General features: G+C 36.2%; 2 protein-coding genes across 4 annotated transcripts; one reads left to right on the top strand and one right to left on the bottom strand.

Moving 5' to 3' along the window:
* Nucleotides 1-624: 624 nt before the first annotated feature.
* On the top strand, nucleotides 625-4,916 carry LOC100313602 (fibrinogen-like protein). Of its 2 annotated transcripts, NM_001168067.1 has the most exon segments (5): nucleotides 625-646; nucleotides 1,372-1,447; nucleotides 2,310-2,442; nucleotides 2,785-2,874; nucleotides 3,634-4,916. In NM_001168067.1, coding segments are annotated over 4 exon segments (906 nt in total). In that variant the 5' UTR covers nucleotides 625-646; nucleotides 1,372-1,408; the 3' UTR covers nucleotides 4,278-4,916.
* On the bottom strand, nucleotides 4,269-19,552 carry LOC100378724 (gamma-glutamyl hydrolase-like). 2 transcript variants are annotated; one of them, XM_085502032.1, is made up of 9 exons: nucleotides 19,428-19,552; nucleotides 19,197-19,229; nucleotides 17,237-17,399; nucleotides 16,626-16,710; nucleotides 13,000-13,084; nucleotides 11,598-11,704; nucleotides 6,818-6,911; nucleotides 5,404-5,547; nucleotides 4,269-5,143 (listed from the first exon to the last, which is right to left on the bottom strand). In XM_085502032.1, the coding sequence occupies exons 1-9, from the start codon at nucleotides 19,432-19,434 to the stop codon at nucleotides 5,022-5,024; spliced, it is 840 nt and encodes a 279-aa protein (XP_085358158.1). In that variant the 5' UTR covers nucleotides 19,435-19,552; the 3' UTR covers nucleotides 4,269-5,021. The 2 variants fall into 2 exon arrangements, with proteins under 2 accessions (XP_085358158.1, XP_077867124.1); XM_078010998.2 differs by having other exon boundaries at nucleotides 13,000-13,138; nucleotides 19,428-19,551.
* Nucleotide 19,553: the final 1 nt, after the last annotated feature.

Here is a 19,553-nt window from a genome sequence, read left to right as displayed (position 1 = left end):
ATATTTGCTATATTTAATAACGATGACTTTGGATTATCTCTTCATCTAACTTTGCTATGATTTATGATTGCATAATACTTATATATAAACATGATTTGTATATCCTGATAATAACATCAAACTAAATATACAAGGTCGTTTAGATAATACGAGTTTGGACAGCAGGGTACCCAAGGTGTTAGCCAGCCACCAGTCCACCCACCAAACGGACTGGCAACTTTGATTTTGGACTGGCAACTTTTTTCCCATTTTTCTGTTTTTTCCTATTGTTCTTTGATAATTTTACCAAAATATATTCAAAACCATCTACATTTTCATGAAGTTGAATTTTTTGGACTGGCAGTTGCAAATTCCTGGCTAATAGCCTAAGGGCACCCAACTCCCAAACTCTCCAACTAAATGCAACTAGGTGTGCAAGTGGGCCATACGCTCATTGTAAGTATTTTTGAATCGTCAGCAAAGTAGAATCTTTCGCAACATTGAGTCACCGTGAACTTTCGACCAATGACGTCGTATTTCGCATGATGCATACGTCACCATGCAAACAACTCCATGGTAACGGAATATGTGATTTGCTATTGGTTATCATCATAATGCATGTTTCGATCGACCATTGGGGTAGCAGCGCCTGCCACGAACGTGAACGGTAAGTACTGTTCGCTATGTTCAATAATTCAAATAGCTTTTATGAAACACTTGGGCGTTGATAAACAGCAAATATTCGGCAAATTAAATGTATAGATGTAGACAATTTAGGAATTTACTCGAGAGAAAAGTATACTATCTGGTACTGAAAAGTTTCACTATGGTAACAATAACACGTTGCTTTAACATAGTTTGTCATAGGAAAGACAAATTAGTTAAAACACGCGTGTTTTGACAATTGTTGTAATTGTCCAGTTGTTTAAATCTATCCTACTTTTTGTGTCATTGACATCAAAGTGAAACGGTCAAATGTAATCTGACTAGGGCAATTTGCAAATCTAAGTAGACAATCTGACGACCCTTTCTTTGTTTGTAATGTGATAACATGAATCATGAATTAATCACGTGTTTGATATGACAAATACATGAACAGACTTGTTTTACCTGATTACGGTGACTGTCATGTCAATTGTTAGTGACTATGGAAAGAAGACAGGTAATATGGACATTTTATTTAATATGTTCAAGTTTTTTTTTTTCAATCTGTAAAAAGAATATTCACGATATTGTGAACAGATAAGGATCCATGTTCATATTGTTGTAATCCAACGTAGTGATGAGTTTAGAACTGCATTCTTTTTACGACGAATAAGGTTATTTTGTATTGCAAATTAGAAAAAACAATTCTGTTGTAATTTCAATTATTTATATATTATCTACCTACAGATCACTTACAGTGAACAGCGAAACAGACAAATGCGATATGGACAGACTTACAATTACCGCTGACTATGCAGAACAGGTATTGAACTATAGATTGTTATTCAGCTGTTTTATGTGTTATTGTGCCAGTTTCTGGGCATTTGCCAACCCAATTAATGCAATGTTGTCAGACCTATAATATGATTGGTAAACGTAATATATCGTATACCGTAACCACACCAGAATGGTCGTCGTCGTTCAGTAAGGTATTGCAATTTCCAGCTAAAGTCACCAAGAAAATTTGGTCAAAAAGAACAACATCAATGAATCTAGTTTGATGTTTTAATAGTGTGTTAGTATGTACACATTAGATGTTATAGAGGACGCATTCACCCAATGCTCTGTTATAGGCGTGATGAGTAAATCAAATATACATGACATCACATTGGACTCATGTCCCGACTCAGTGCTGCTCTCCGTGTATTTACAAGACCCAGTATAGATCTACTGGTGCCATATGCATAAGAAGGGAAAACGCCAGGGTATTGATGGGGCGAAAATATTTTTTTTAAGTGGTTTGGGGTATAGAAAGTTTTCGATTTTTTTTACATAATATTAAATCATTTATGAATAATTAATTCATGACAGGACACATGTACATTTATAGATCACTAACGAGGAATCGCTCTCTTTGAAGTTCATGGTACCTAATTAAAATATTAGCCTGGCAAGAGGTGGTGTGATAAATACTTTTCGGAGAACGTATTTCATCAGAAAAATATCATATAGAAACGACGATGAAAAGATGGCAGACTTGATGATGTACCATGACAAAATATCACTTGACACAAAAACCCATGAGCGATGATGATTTTCAACGTAACTTGAAGGGTTTAAATAATATAATAGCTAGTTGTTTTTTTAATTAAACCAATTATATAGTGTGTGTGTTATTCTTCTAGCCTGCAAAACCAAAACAAGGATCCAATCTTCTAGTTCCACTGATTGTTGTATCGATAATTGCTATTATTGCTACGTCAGTGTCAATATCATTGACTGTGGTGTTAGTAACAAACGACCATCTTCAAAATGACGGTGAGTTTGATTTAATTTCTTGTAAATTAATTTTAACTTCCCAAAATAAATATATTACATTTTGGCAATTCTATGCATTCTTTTGATATATTATAATTGGATTAATGCAACAATAACTATACTATTATAATAATATTATAACAATATACGGGAGGGCAAACATTGCTGAACATAAAATAAAACCACGTAATACGTCATGAATTTACGAATCCTATTTTTTAGAAAGTATTTATATTTTCCTATATGGGTGACGCATCCCATAGTACATTTCATATGGTGTCAGTGTAAACATTTATATTACAATTTGGATTTATTTTTAAGCATTTAAATAATTATTTACAGACGTCAACGAATGTCAACCCAATTCATCTTGCCAGGTGAATACAATGTCAGGAAAATCATTCAGCATTCCAGACTACACACCAGGTTTAGGTAAGTTATGTACCCAAATATTCGTATAACGTGAATATCTTTGAAAAGATGAATATGGTTATATTTGTTTTTGCTTTATATATTGATAAATGTTGTGTTGACACACTCTGACATTAATGAACCACGCATTCTTATTGAATACCTGGTACGTACTACTAATTAAAAGAACATGCTCAGTGAAGTAGTTTATTATAGAAACACTTACTATTTTATGTGTTGCAAAACGTTTTTATTTGAAGATAGATCATGACTCGTTACCATGCTGAACATATGCGTGCAGAAATATATTCTGTACGTGTTTTGTGACGTCATAGATTTGACTTGTGCATACAAATCCAAGTTCATAAAACTCTAATTGGAGCAGTATTTTTTTGGGGGTGGTTACCGTGGGTTGAGGAGTCATGGTCGCAAGTTTGAATCCTGTGCATTTTTGTCATGTGTATATAATTGATATATTCACATAAAGAAAAATACAATGTACGTACCCATTAATCTAGTATAAAATCTTTTATTGGTGAATCTAATGATTCTTAGTACATGTGTATGACATACAGCGAATTACAATACAATAATATACTGAAATGTACACTAAATGTGTTATACATGTTCTTTTTTACCTTCAATCTATTTATTAATATTAAGTAATATAAGTAATATTAAGTATTAAGCAGATTGTTGATGACATATATAATCTACAAACTATAAAAAAACTAGATCATAATATGTTGATCATTAGTATGCCAGTGATGTTATTTCTAGATTGTGGTGATATAATGAATGCAGTTGGACCAATCTCTGGTGTGTACAAAATACAACCGAAAGGCGCATCCGCACCCTTTAACGTGTACTGTGAGATGACAGACTCTGGAGCATGGACTGTCATACAACGTAGACAAGATGGCTCAGTCAGCTTCATTAGAACTTGGGCTGCCTACAAAGCAGGTTTTGGAAACATTGACGGGGAATACTGGATCGGCAACGACAACATACATTATTTGACAAATCAGGTGCCGTACAAACTTAGAATTGACCTGGAAAAGGGGGACGGACTTACTGCATACACAGAATATAATCCATTCATGATCGAAGACGAATACAACAACTACACATTACATTTAGGAAAGCCTTCTGGAACAGCAGGTGATTCTCTTATCCAGACGTTTGCGAACAATAATGGCCAGCCATTTTCGACTTATGACGTTGATAATGATCAAAACCCTTATAGTTGTGCGAATAGTAACTACGCTGGATGGTGGTTTGAATCCTGCACTGCTGGTAACCTTAATGGATTCTACTATACTATAAACGAAGAATCCTCTTACCAGGGCGGATTATATTGGTATTCTTGGAATCTAAATGAACCATTAAAAACTGTTACAATGAAAATACAGGCAGCTGATTAACATTTTTATTTCACAAATGTAATGTCATGTAATTCTTATTTGCAAATGAGAACAATACAACAGTATGGATCTATGTCCTGATGTTATGTTGACTCAACATCATGCCATATTTATATTATTAAACAATTAAATAGTTACTGGTAAATGAAGTGAGCATTCTGTATTATCATATAAAATTTTGAAATAAAATAATCAGTAAACATTTCAATGATGTGTATAATTACAGTAGAAGTTATATTTTTTGTTATCGAGTATAATAATGACTCAGTATGTGACTATTTAGATTGCATCCGTAATTCTCTATACTATACTTCTCTATACTTATACTTGATGTAAGTAGCACATGACAATATATGAAATAATTCAAAGTATTACCTGACCCCTTTCTAACTGGGACAACATCCAACTTGGACTCTAAACCTTGTGTGAGTTAAATATATTTTTATAGTTTATTTTGAGGGGTGAAGGCATTCTCCTTCCCAGAGTTCCTTGCGGTTAGATCACCGAAAGTATCTCTACCACCACACACCACCATTTTGTGGTGAAACACCACAAGACTTCAGTTGACATATACCACCATGGATGCCATTAAAATCTTATACTTTGCAAACAGAATGTCAAAATAAATAAAATAAACAAATAAACAGCATATAACTGGGAGTGCAAGCCATTCAACACTAGTTTTCTGTAGGTTAAACTAAGATGACAACTACGATTTTCAGCTCAGAGTTTACACTTTATATTTCATTGGAAGTAGTAACACTGTTGATAACCGGTGTATTCTGCAGTGTAGGATGCTGGGTAATTATAAATCAGTGTTCTTGCCTCTTCTTCTTTATCTTTGAAGGTATGTAGATTTTTACGAGCTGCGAGAAAACATATGAATATACATGAAGAGTTATAAATTAATAAATAACAGAATTTGCACTATAGAAAGGGACACATCACTAGAAATATATTTGTGTAACTATTTTGTTTTTGAAATCTATTTAAATTTTGTTCACTCTTGGTCTCAAACCAAATTATCTCGTGAATGATTTCTAAAGTAAAAGTCTCCTGATAAAAGCTAAGAGTGTCCTGGTAGTTGGGTAGAAACTCAGGATTAGATTTTATTTCCACTGCTTACCTTCGTTGACAAAGAAATTTGCCATATATTGTGAAATCTTGATTCCATCCAATGAATGGTTGATGTTGGGACCAAGACGTGGAGAAAACTCAAAACTGTTGATCTCAGGATGCCATTGACTGCCATAAAATGGATACTCGTAGGCTGAAAATGAAATAAAATTCAAATTTAGGAGATCATTAAAATCTATTACCCTATGTGTCTATTGTGGCATGGTCAACTCAACATTGAAAATAGCCATGTTGCATTCAATATTGTTAAAATGCTGACATCCCATAATACTTTTTATTTAACATAATCGGGCACTTTTTTATTTAAGAGCTTGAAGCAAACACAGCAGTAAAATGTAACCAGAGCCTGGTGTATACCCAACACCTCCAACAATTTTATAGATTGGAAAACGCTCAAAACAAACAAAAATAGTCAATATTGGATACTGCTCACTAGATTGAAAAATACAACATCCCATAATACCTCTGTCACTTAGTCGTAGTCTGCATTCTGTAAAATCACACAATCAACAAATATTATGAACCATGAACTCTCATACATATGTGATACAGTTAACAATTTTGCTAATAAAAATTAAATGGCTGCCAGTCAAACATATAATCTCAAATTATGATGTTCTGCAATGTTTTTTGTGCCAATAACAACAGACATCGTTTGATGTATGCATGAATGGGCAGACAACACACATAGACAATAGCTTAGCTCTGCGTACAGTGCTGTGTGTACGGGGACGCGTTCGGTTGATAGATGTCCCCCACCACAGCCCTGCGTACCTCCATTGACAAAGTCCGGGAGCGCACCGTAATTGGTGCGCAAGTTAAAAATAAGTAGTTTCCCAGCCGAAATCGGTTGAAATAACGATAGTTATCCGTAACAACCATTACAAAGTTATCTGAAACTGCAATATATTTAAATAACAACTAGTAAAGACGAACGCGTAGGTACCGGAGGAATTATCCACCAAACGCCACCATTTTTAATTTCATTCACGCGAGAGAATGAGTTTGTTTTTAGGGCAAAGTAGCCGATTTCATCCACAATTGGACTCCGAACTGGGAATTCTGGATATATCTGGTAATCGATCATCATTTTTGGTACCTGGGCATGTTATTCCATCAAAAAAGTTATATTTTTCAAAGTCCTGGACTTTGTCTATGGAAGTTCGCAGGGCTGTGGTGGGGACATCTATCAACTGACCGCGTTCCCGTACACACAGCACTGTACGCAGGGCTAACAATAGCTAAGCATGTTGAAAAATTAATTCTTTTCATAACCCTACAGAATCAATTGCTTATATACACCAAAGACCTGATTATAGATACCAAAAAATTTTGAACCATATACACTAACTTAAGAATATAAATTACCTATAAACAACAAAGTAGTAGAGACAGTGACTTGCCTTCAATCATTGAAATAAATTCTTTGTTAATCTTATCCATGTTTATTGCTAACATCTTATAAAAGTTTTTCACCTTTTCATTTCTCTCGAACGTCTGTAATAAACAATATTAAATGCATTAAGGGTTTTGTTTGTTAGCATTATATGGATCAATCCTGGAGAATACCAAATGGTATGGACCAATCCCAGCTGAGTGACCAATTACAATGAATCAATCCTGGAGAATACCAAATGGTAAGGCCAATCCCAGCTGAGTGACCAATTACAATGAATCAATCCTGGAAAATACCAAATGGTATGGACAAATCCCAGCTGAGTGACCAATTACAATGGATCAATCTTGGAGAATACCAAATGGTATGGACCAATCCCAGCTGAGTGACCAATTACATCGGATCAATCCTGGAGAATACCAAATGGTATGGACAAATCCCAGCTGAGTGACCAATTACAATGAATCAATCCTGGAGAATACCAAATGGTAAGGCCAATCCCAGCTGAGTGACCAATTACAATGAATCAATCCTGGAAAATACCAAATGGTATGGACAAATCCCAGCTGAGTGACCAATTACAATGGATCAATCTTGGAGAATACCAAATGGTATGGACCAATCCCAGCTGAGTGACCAATTACATCGGATCAATCCTGGAGAATACCAAATGGTATGGACCAATCCCAGCTGAGTGACCAATTACAATGAATCAATCCTGGAGAATACCAAATGGTAAGGCCAATCCCAGCTGAGTGACCAATTACAATGAATCAATCCTGGAAAATACCAAATGGTGTGGACAAATCCCAGCTGAGTGACCAATTACAATGGATCAATCTTGGAGAATACCAAATGGTAAGGCCAATCCCAGCTGAGTGACCAATTACAATGAATCAATCCTGGAAAATACCAAATGGTATGGACAAATCCCAGCTGAGTGACCAATTACAATGGATCAATCTTGGAGAATACCAAATGGTATGGACAAATCCCAGCTGAGTGACCAATTACAATGGATCAATCCTGGAGAATACCAAATGGTATGGACCAATCCCAGCTGAGTGACCAATTACATCGGATCAATCCTGGAGAATACCAAATGGTAAGGCCAATCCCAGCTGAGTGACCAATTACAATGAATCAATCCTGGAAAATACCAAATGGTATGGACAAATCCCAGCTGAGTGACCAATTACAATGGATCAATCCTGGAGAATACCAAATGGTATGGACCAATCCCAGCTGAGTGACCAATTACAATGGATCAATCTTGGAGAATACCAAATGGTATGGACAAATCCCAGCTGAGTGACCAATTACAATGGATCAATCCTGGAGAATACCAAATGGTATGGACCAATCCCAGCTGAGTGACCAATTACAATGAATCAATCCTGGAGAATACCAAATGGTAAGGCCAATCCCAGCTGAGTGACCAATTACAATGAATCAATCCTGGAAAATACCAAATGGTATGGACAAATCCCAGCTGAGTGACCAATTACAATGGATCAATCCTGGAGAATACCAAATGGTATGGACCAATCCCAGCTGAGTGACCAATTACAATGGATCAATCTTGGAGAATACCAAATGGTATGGACAAATCCCAGCTGAGTGACCAATTACAATGGATCAATCCTGGAGAATACCAAATGGTATGGACCAATCCCAGCTGAGTGACCAATTACAATGAATCAATCCTGGAGAATACCAAATGGTAAGGCCAATCCCAGCTGAGTGACCAATTACAATGAATCAATCCTGGAAAATACCAAATGGTATGGACAAATCCCAGCTGAGTGACCAATTACAATGGATCAATCCTGGAGAATACCAAATGGTATGGACCAATCCCAGCTGAGTGACCAATTACAATGAATCAATCCTGGAGAATACCAAATGGTAAGGCCAATCCCAGCTGAGTGACCAATTACAATGAATCAATCCTGGAAAATACCAAATGGTATGGACAAATCCCAGCTGAGTGACCAATTACAATGGATCAATCCTGGAGAATACCAAATGGTATGGACCAATCCCAGCTGAGTGACCAATTACAATGGATCAATCCTGGAAAATACCAAATGGTATGGACAAATCCCAGCTGAGTGACCAATTACAATGGATCAATCCTGGAGAATACCAAATGGTATGGACCAATCCCAGCTGAGTGACCAATTACAATGAATCAATCCTGGAAAATACCAAATGGTATGGACCAATCCCAGCTGAGTGACCAATTACAATGGATCAATCCTGGAGAATACCAAATGGTATGGACCAATCCCAGCTGAGTGACCAATTACAATGAATCAATCCTGGAAAATACCAAATGGTATGGACAAATCCCAGCTGAGTGACCAATTACAATGGATCAATCTTGGAGAATACCAAATGGTATGGACCAATCCCAGCTGAGTGACCAATTACATCGGATCAATCTTGGAGAATACCAAATGGTATGGACCAATCCATAACAATTGATTAATTAGAATTAATCAAATAATGAGGTATGTACGACCTAGAAAAAGTGCCATATGCGAGTACCAAGTTGCAAGTACTAAGTTGCAAGTCGCAAGTAGCTAAAATGTACCAAGTTGCGAGTCGCAAGTAGCAAAATATGCCATATATTTTTTTTTTATTTATGCCTATCGCCCCTCCTGGGACATAGGCCGTCAACCAGGTTCCTCCAGGCAGAGCGGTCCTGAGCCAGCGTTTCCAGTTCTTTCCATGTGCGGCCCATCTTCTTAACATCTGCCTCCATGTCTCTGCGCCATGAGTTACGAGGCCTTCCCCTCTTTCTTTTTCCTTGAGGATTCCAAGTCAATGCCTGTCTAGTAATATTAGGCATTGGTTTCCGTAGGGTGTGGCCAATCCACCGCCATCGTCTCTGCATGAGCTCTGCCTCGATGGGTTGCTGATGAGCAATCTCCCACAAGTCTTGGTTACTAATTACCTCAGGCCAGAAAATTTGCCTAAGACAAGTATTGATGAAGGTCTGTATTTTCCTAATAATGGCAACATATACCATATGCCAAAACGGCATATACGAGTGGTAAAAACGGCATATGTGAGTGGTAAAATGTGTCATATGCGAGTAGCAAAAAAGCCCTATGCGAAGAGTCAAATGTGTATTTTGCGAGTGTGAATATTATTCATATGCAAAATGATTCTGCAATCGCGTAGCTATATAATATATATCATTTTGAAACCGATCCATTCCATTGTCTTGTCTGGGACAAAATTGCTTTGAAACCAGCCATTGTTTCCATTGGCTCGCGTGTGAGTTCCTGTTCAGCGAGTCTACTTGTACTGATGATAACTGTACTTCTATGATTATTTCAACGCTAACATGTCCATTCTTATTTTAAGAAAAAATAAAACTTTTGCTACTTGTACAAGTAAAGTGGTTAGGTCGAAGTGTTTAGGGCATTAAGGCTAAGTCTTCTACTAGTATTTACCCGTAAATATTGTCTCTCAATCCCAGTCAAGCAGCGGCAGACGCTTCTTTGTTTCAAGTTGTTTCAATTCAATTTGATCTGGGTTGCGTGTAAATACATTCCATGCGTGAGGGACGCTCGTAAACATGCCGACTTATCACTTAACATGCTATCAATATGTGTCGATGTATTACATGTATCTTGGAATTGTGTGCTAGTTAACACTTGGGTTGTGGCAAAATTTAACACCTCTCTGAGGTGTGACTACTTTTGAAACCTGCCACTGTTATCATTTAACTGTGACCAACCGTTTTTACTGACTACATTTATAATTCTATGATTCTTTAATCGCAGACCATGGGTTCATACTAATTTTACCGAAACAAACAAATTTTTTCACATGTTATGTGGAGTTTATTAAATTATTGTACTGTAACGTTTCCTGTGCAGTGTGAAGAGCGAAGATCGATTCTATGCAAACGACTGAACAAACTTTTTGATATAAACACTCACATGAATAATAAACAAAAAGCACTACATGGAAATAGTAGTTAAAGCTGCTTTTATTTGCGACCTTCGCAATGTAATCTGCGTACACCTGTCGACTGTAATGTTGAGTAACACCTAGGCTAGATCGCATTGACACATATTTGCTACCATTATTTTTATATAGGAATCACCCCTAAAGTAAAAAGCCTCAACAGCATCATGCCAATCTTAACCAACCATGTACACATCATTTCATAACCATGGTAAATATTTGATTTTACTGTGATAAAACACATTTGAAGATACGTTATTATATTATAAGCAAATGAATCCAGCCGTTGAGGAAACTGGCAAATGACTCCACCCCTCTCATACACCCGTTTTCCTGGCCTTTGTATTACCCCTTGCATAGGGCTTTTTTGCTACTCGCAAATGATACATTTTACTTCTCGATATGTCGTTTTTACCACTCGCATATGGCATATTTTGCTACTTGCGACTTGGTACTCGCATATGGCACTTTTTCTAGATCGTACATACCTGAAATAATTAACCAATTGGAATGGACCAACCCCAGATAATTTACCAAATATTTAACAGAGAACTGACCAATTAGAAATAACCAATCCTGGACAATTAACCAACAGAAATGAACAAATTAATCAAGTATTAAAAAAAAATAAAATGGTGAAAAGTGACCAAATGAACCAATGTCAGAGGTTTGACTAGTCAACTACATGAACCATTGTAACCATCTCATGTACACAAACCTTTCGTAGCATACAATCTAATTTGTACTAAATTTATCAAAATTTAAGAGAAAAAAGAAAAGAATTAGCTGTTATTTCTCACCGTAGGAGTAATACCATCATTATGAGCATTAAATGTTACATTCTGATTGGCCAGGATATCAATGATGTCATCTGGGGCATTCTTGAATAATTTACTTGTTTCATATCCTATTAAACAAATGATCATGAGATGACATGACATGACATATTAATACTGTATTAAAAAGAATAAATATTTGAGTTAAACTATCTCAGTCAAAACTGAAAATAATAGAGTGTGAAAACCCTTAACCAGGAAAACCTACATGAACACAACAAAATACAATGACCACCTGTCTAAAACAAGTTTGAATGAAATTTAACAAGTCATGTCTGAGAAATGATTGTGGACACTATTCAGCTATTAGAACAAAAACAAATAAAATGGCTATCAGTTGGTCATGTTGTATCAGTTCAAGAAATCAAAATGGCTATCAGTTGGTCATGTTGTATCAGTTCAAGAAATCAAAATGGCTACCAGTTGGTCATGTTGTATCAGTTCAAGAAATCAAAATGGCTACCAGTTGGTCATGTTGTATCAGTTCAAGAAATCAAAATGGCTATCAGTTGGTCATGTTGTATCAGTTCAAGAAATCAAAATGGCTATCAGTTGGTCATGTTGTATCAGTTCAAGAAATCAAAATGGCTATCAGTTGGTCATGTTGTATCAGTTCAAGAAATCAAAATGGCTATCAGTTGGTCATGTTGTATCAGTTCAAGAAATCAAAATGGCTATCAGTTGGTCATGTTGTATCAGTTCAAGAAATCAAAATGGCTACCAGTTGGTCATGTTGTATCAGTTCAAGAAATCAAAATGGCTATCAGTTGGTCATGTTGTATCAGTTCAAGAAATCAAAATGGCTATCAGTTGGTCATGTTGTATCAGTTCAAGAAATCAAAATGGCTACCAGTTGGCCATGTTGTATCAGTTCAAGAAATCAAAATGGCTACCAGTTGGTCATGTTGTATCAGTTCAAGAAATCAAAATGGCTATCAGTTGGTCATGTTGTATCAGTTCAAGAAATCAAAATGGCTACCAGTTGGTCATGTTGTATCAGTTCAAGAAATCAAATATGTGTACCTGCCTGACAACTCAAGTTGTCTCTAAGATATGGTTGTGAGGACAAATTTATGTTACAAAAGTGGCCACAAGTCGCTAATATTGGATTACATCACAACAAAATTAGGTATACATATATATATTACCACGCTGTAATGTTTTTGAACAGGGGTGTGACCATTGCTTGCCAACGGAAATGGTGTAATATTCAACATAATGAAACACAAAATGGCCACTGCCTGGCCATATTTCATCAAATCTTATAAAAAAAAAGAAAAGGCAACTGCAATCCAATATAAACTGAAATCAGACATCCCTGAGAACCAATCATATGGCTGACATAGATTACAGAAAAATTACTCACCTTTTTGGAAAATCAAAGGAAATGAAACTCTGAGTGCTGGAGTACTTGTTAGTAAATCTTCCCCACAAGCTAATGCAAATAGAAACTGAAATCCCCAACATGTCCCCCATATTGGAAATATGTCCCCTTTATCATTAGCCTATGGTACACAAACACATGTATATTTAATGTATGATAATATGTATAACAATTACAACAGAATTAGTCAATAGGTAGTTTTCAATTATGTATAATATACTGTGTACATTAGTGATGGCTTTTTATATTATAATTCAGTGTATTTTGGCAATATTGTTTATCACTATACAGAAAATACCTGAATGGGTTGAGACCAGTTTGGGTTATAAATGTATAGACACTCCAAAAAATATGAATATTGCTCCAAGCAATACCAGATATTAGCCAGTAGCGATCAGAAGATAAACAACGAGCTGATAACAGGAAGCAGGCCAAGGTCTGTGGCAGCAATGTAGAGAACAGAGCATGTGTACTGGAGAATGTACAGCAGTAGAGAGCAGAGCGTGTGTACTGGAGAATGTACAGCAGTGGGGAACACAGTGTGTGTACTGGAGAATGTACAGCAGTAGAAAACAGAGCATGTGTACTGGAGAATGTACAGCAGTAGAGAACACAGTGTGTGTACTGGAGAATGTACAGCAGTAGAGAACACAGTGTGTGTACTGGAGAATGTACAGCTGTAGAGAACACAGTGTGTGTACTGGAGAATGTACAGCAGTAGAGAACACAGTGTGTGTACTGGAGAATGTACAGCAGTAGAGAACACAGTGTGTGTACTGGAGAATGTACAGCAGTAGAGAACAGAGTGTGTGTACTGGAGAATGTACAGCAGTAGAGAGCAGAGCGTGTGTACTGGAGAATGTACAGCAGTAGAGAACACAGTGTGTGTACTGGAGAATGTACAGCAGTAGAGAACAGTGTGTGTACTAGAGAATGTACAGCAGTAGAGAACAGAGTGTGTGTACTGGAGAATGTACAGCAGTAGAGAACACAGTGTGTGTACTGGAGAATGTACAGCAGTAGAGAACACAGTGTGTGTACTGGAGAATGTACAGCAGTAGAGAACACAGTGTGTGTACTGGAGAATGTACAGCAGTAGAGAACAGAGCGTGTGTACTGGAGAATGTACAGCAGTAGAGAACACAGTGTGTGTACTGGAGAATGTACAGCAGTAGAGAACAGAGCGTGTGTACTGGAGAATGTACAGCAGTAGAGAACACAGTGTGTGTACTGGAGAATGTACAGCAGTAGAGAGCAGAGCGTGTGTACTGGAGAATGTACAGTAGTAGAGAACACAGCGTGTGTACTGGAGAATGTACAGTAGTAGAGAACAGAGCGTGTGTACTAGAGAATGTACAGCAGTGGAGAACACAGTGTGTGTACTGGAGAATGTACAGCAGTAGAGAACAGAGTGTGTGTACTGAAGAATGTACAGCAGTAGAGAACACAGTGTGTGTACTAGAGAATGTACAGTAGTAGAGAACAGAGCGTGTGTACTAGAGAATGTACAGCAGTGGAGAACACAGTGTGTGTACTGGAGAATGTACAGCAGTAGAGAACACTGTGTGTACTAGAGAATGTACAGCAGTGGAGAACAGAGCGTGTGTACTGGAGAATGTACAGTAGTGGGGAACACAGTGTGTGTACTGGAGAATGTACAGTAGTGGGGAACACAGTGTGTGTACTGGAGAATGTACAGCAGTAGAGAACAGAGCGTGTGCACTGGAGAATGTACAGCAGTAGAGAACACAGTGTGTACGTGTACTGGAGAATGTACAGCAGTGGAGAACACAGTGTGTGTACTAGAGAATGTACAGTACAGTAGAACATCGATTATCCGTACTGTTAGGGGGACATGCTTTTTGTTCGGTTATGCAAACAGTTCGGATATGCGATCTTGTGTGGGCGTGCTCAAATTTACAGGCTCACATACACACAAATTGTAACGCACATGACTGTAATGAAATCAAACAATAGTACATGTAAAGTACATCATTAAAAACATTTTTATTTAATCAGTAATACATTGTAATAAAAATGTTGCACGCTGGAATATTAAAAAAATGTTTCAAAATGTCCGTAAAATGTAGCGATAATAAAGTTCCTTTGCTTCTTTCTTGGGAAAACCAAGTCCCGGAACCAAGTAAAGACGGATTTCTCTAAACGATCGTCATTGGCTGTTTTCATTATCTTTCGTTTCAGTCCTGCACTTGAATCCAGCAGCTTTCGTTTTGCCATGATATCGGATATCGTCGATTTACCAACTCGTGGATTTTCGAATGGTAAACTGCTACAAGATGTCCCGATTTTATTGGATTCAGCAAAGTTTTTAACACCTAGAACGATTGACATAATAAATTGTTGTAAAAATCCAGGTTGGCTACTGTGATCACCGGACGTAAACACTTCGACGCTGTGAACCATCAAACAGCCCGCCGACTGTGGTCATTGGTTGTCGTTGTCTGCTGATAAACAATCAAAGAGGCACACCAAGGTTTTGTCATGTCATCACTCTTTTTCACTGCACTATTAAACTGGCGTCGCTTCTGTGGCAAGACATCCCAGAAGTTATTTTCTTTCCTTTTTTATTCCGAAAAAGATGTGACTTCTGATACTGGACATTAAAATTAAAAATTGGAAAAAACATGGGATCGGCTCATGGCCGCGTTTCTTTGACGGCAGTGGAACTCCGTACAATTTTCCCGGGAAACATTTCCGAACTGCAGTGACTTACAACTTGGTAAAGTTAAAGATCTGACTGTAAACAGTGAAGAAGACATTTGATGAAGTTTGTGTTTTTAGGACATTTTTTATTTACAGTGAAACACTGGTGTTGCATAATAGGCTTGTCTGAATTTAGGAAATTATTCGATCTGTAATTGTTTGCGCAGACACTGTAAACAATGAACGTACACGTGAAAGACGTCAGGTTACATGTTGATAATAGCTTTATTGAAAATGTTGCACCAGGAAATCATACAAGACGACTGTAGTATTTATTGTTCACAGTTGACTTTTGTATTATACGGAACACAGCCAGACCTGCATACAAACTTTTGGGGACACACAGTAGGTTCGAATAACCGAACATTTCGGATAATCGACGTCCAGATAATCGACGTTCTACTGTAGTTGGGAACACAGTGTGTGTACTGGAGAATGTGGTGTAAATTCCGTAGTGCATGTTGAGATATGATATATAAAAAACCTAATAACAGCAAAGTGAAAAAAATTGTCATATAAAAAAACAAAAACAAAAAACAGTATGAAAAAAAAAAAAATGAAGCCTGTTTGATTTTTAAATCTGATTGTGCGGCTTGAATTTAATATTTCTGCCATATATTTTTATAATATTCGCAATTATACAAATTTCCAAAAAACTGCTCTGTTATTGCAGAGCCTAAACTGATAAATTCATATAAAATAAAGTAAAAGAAAGTGTAGGATAACAAAAAAACAGTTAAAAACATATTTAAAAAAATTAGAACAAACAAGGATCTTATTTTAACTTTTGAATGTTATAACTAGCTACCTGGATGGCATGTTCATAAAGGATTTATAACTAGCTACCTGGACGGCATGTTCATAAAGAATTTATAACTAGCTACCTGGATGGCATGTTCATAAAGGATTTTCCCGGCTTCAGCAGCATCAGAAGTAATCAAGTCTACATCTCCACCTGGGAAGAGAATCCTGAAAAAAATCATGAAAAAATCTGACTATTATAATACATACCTGAGAGAGTGTGACTGGACAATGCACAAAACAAATCTGAATTGGTATTGCATGCTATAGAAGTGAAAAGACACTGTTCAACATATACTGGCTAACTATGAAAATACTCACAAGCAACAAAAGCTATGGTTGTTTTTCATAGTATACTCCTACTCAAGGATAGCTGTGCTATGTACTTATACCTTGTTAGAATCATAGTCCCTCTATGAGGGTCTATGTAAGAATGAAAGAAAATATTAGTTCAGATTAAAAAGTTTCTGGTTAATTTTTTTTTAATTTATACGCACAGATATTTTTTTAATTTTATTTGTTGTTTTAAAATAATTATCTGTATTTTTATTTTGAATTTCTATGAAAACTTAATTTTTTATTCATTTTTTCTAAAATTCTGACAAAAACTGATGCACATGATGTCCAAAACATTAATATTTGTTCTGCGTTGACATATTTTGTATAAAAGATGTTGTTTACTCTTGACACATACCCGTTGATTGAATCAAATATATGCTTGTAGTAAGATGGAGACTGATTGAGAAAGATTGGTACTACTCTAGCTCCTGCACTCTCTAAATACTTTACAAAGCATGCTGGGATAAATGTATCTCCATGTTCTGCCTTCTTCCCATCAGTTTTCATTGTCAGTATTCCTGAACACACAATAACATAGAGATTGTTAAACTGTGACTACCACAAACATTTATTGCATTTGTGATTCCCAACAATCACATTCGCATCGCCCGTTATTTGCACTTGCATCACACATTTATCACCACAGATTTTGATTATGCTTTTTAATGCAGCACACCATGGTCTGCTTAGGCTAGATCAGCCATAGAAATTTTATTTGACATTTGATTTGGGGTGTTCTCACAAACACGGACAGTCATAGGTATTAGGTATACAGTGATGTTTGTGTCTAGATCGTTATAATAGTTGTTAAAATGCGTGATGCAAATATGCAATAAAAACTATTCAAATGCAATCAGAAGGTGACCCTTATGCCCTTAATGAGTGGTCCTATTACAATAAATGCATAATGACATGTTGTGTCGGAGTAATTTCTGGATCATTTATCTGTGAAGCATTGTACATGTATAATTAAAACATGCAATATTTGGTAATCACTTTATTCATTTTGTTAATCGCTTTATTCATTTTGTTTTATACAAGTTCAATTGTATCCTGACTTATACATTGTTTCAAAATACAGATTCTGAAGTGTGACGACATGAATGCGAACATTTCAATTTTTATATTCAGCCAATTTGAGGCTTTCTCGCTAATTTCTTGCATGATGTATATCAAGGGCATACTGTAAGTTCTTCGTCATTCTTACAATTTGTGTTATATTGTGTTATATCACGTTGTAAGTCTCCAGATTACCAGTGGGCTTGCTGTTAGTATTGGTAAATAAATCCTGAGTATATTACAAGTCGTTCTGCTGTGGTTATTGGTGCTGATTTTGTCATATATAATTTTGCATACTAATTTTGGTTATTTTCCGTAATCGCCATGTTTCGTCATCGACATTTCAAAGCCAAGACAAAAACATAGTGTATGCAAAGGGATATCATGTCTCATGTGATAATTGCTATTGTTTGTCTGGCACAAAAGTTTATATGGTGTTTGTTTGTCAATATTTAGCCAGTGAACTTTAAGTGAATAATTAGCTAGACAAACTGTCTTATAATCATAACATTAATTGTTAAAAAAACACAGAATTTGTATAATTCATGAACAGTACATGGGACTGACAGCTTAACATCTCCATCCAAAAAGACTCCATTACACCCAAACATGAATGCCGCAAGCCTAGCAAGGTATGCAAAGGTGCAGCAGACCATCATTGTAATGTACCAGGTATTTATTACCCTAACTCATAACAACCTACTGGAAAAGAAAATTACAAAAGAAAATTACAAATAAAAATTAATCAAATTACAATCTAAGAGTTTAAAGTACAACCAAAAACAAACTAAATTGAAGTTAGTAACGGAAATATATAATAAAAGAATCAAACCCACGATCTCCCTGATGTTCGACAGACATTGTTTACTCACTGTTTAGAAGAAAGTGGTATAACTAATATGCAAATGATCACTGTGTTCTCTTGTTGAAAGAATAATCAGTTAGGCTTAAATTCACCCTATCTATGGTCAGAAAGCTGCATGGCCTTAAAGGCATGAAATGCACATGAAATCCCACAAAACACATGAAATCCCACAAAAGAAAAAAAAACGTTGTGAAATATATACTCTAAAATAAATAAAATATATGGAATGGTATTTGAAAAATGTTGCTGATTGAAGCGATTTCAATGCGAGACACTAGAACCTAGATACCCGTGTCCCAAACGTTAATAAAAACACTAGCACACTAGAAACAGTCTATATAAGATAAGAATATTCAACTGACATCTACATTTAAATACCTATTTTACATACCTATTATTGGTTCATCGTTGGTTGTAACGCAGTCTAGATAACAAAAAGAGGACAATGAAATCTGATCAAATTTACATTCGACATCATTAGACATAAATACAAAATGTTTCCAAGCAAGACAGATTAAAACCGGAATAATAATGATAATGATAGTCATTCTGCCCATTCTGTTGTCGCTCAGCTCAATAGCGAAATGATTTTTGAAAAACAAATTTCTGAGACATAATTTACCGCTCATATTGATACTCTGAATCTCTGTCGTTGGTAGCGCTGCGGATATAACGGATTTTCCCGTTTTCAAGGAACTGAAACTGAATCATAATTCGGTGTTTTGTTTCACATCATCACGTGTGATGG

Source organism: Saccoglossus kowalevskii, chromosome 8 (assembly GCF_978046115.1).
Source record: "Saccoglossus kowalevskii chromosome 8, keSacKowa6.1, whole genome shotgun sequence".
NCBI lineage: Eukaryota > Metazoa > Hemichordata > Enteropneusta > Harrimaniidae > Saccoglossus > Saccoglossus kowalevskii.
Note: the sequence above shows the minus strand (reverse complement) of the source record. Positions and strands in the feature narration are given on the sequence as shown.

Bases quoted from the DNA above. Each gene is read 5' to 3' on its own strand.
- LOC100378724 (XM_078010998.2), bottom strand. The intron at 16,711-17,236 runs GTATGTGTCAAG...GATTTTTTTCAG, and splicing joins ATATTTGATTCAATCAACGG to GATTCTCTTCCCAGGTGGAG. The intron at 13,139-16,625 runs GTAGCTAGTTAT...TGTGTACCATAG, and splicing joins TTTATGAACATGCCATCCAG to GCTAATGATAAAGGGGACAT.
- LOC100313602 (XM_085501990.1), top strand. From the start codon at position 1,548: ATGATTGGTAAACGTAATATATCGTATACCGTAACCACACCAGAATGG. The intron at 1,614-2,309 runs GTATTGCAATTT...TTATTCTTCTAG, and splicing joins GGTCGTCGTCGTTCAGTAAG to CCTGCAAAACCAAAACAAGG. The intron at 2,443-2,784 runs GTGAGTTTGATT...AATTATTTACAG, and splicing joins CGACCATCTTCAAAATGACG to ACGTCAACGAATGTCAACCC.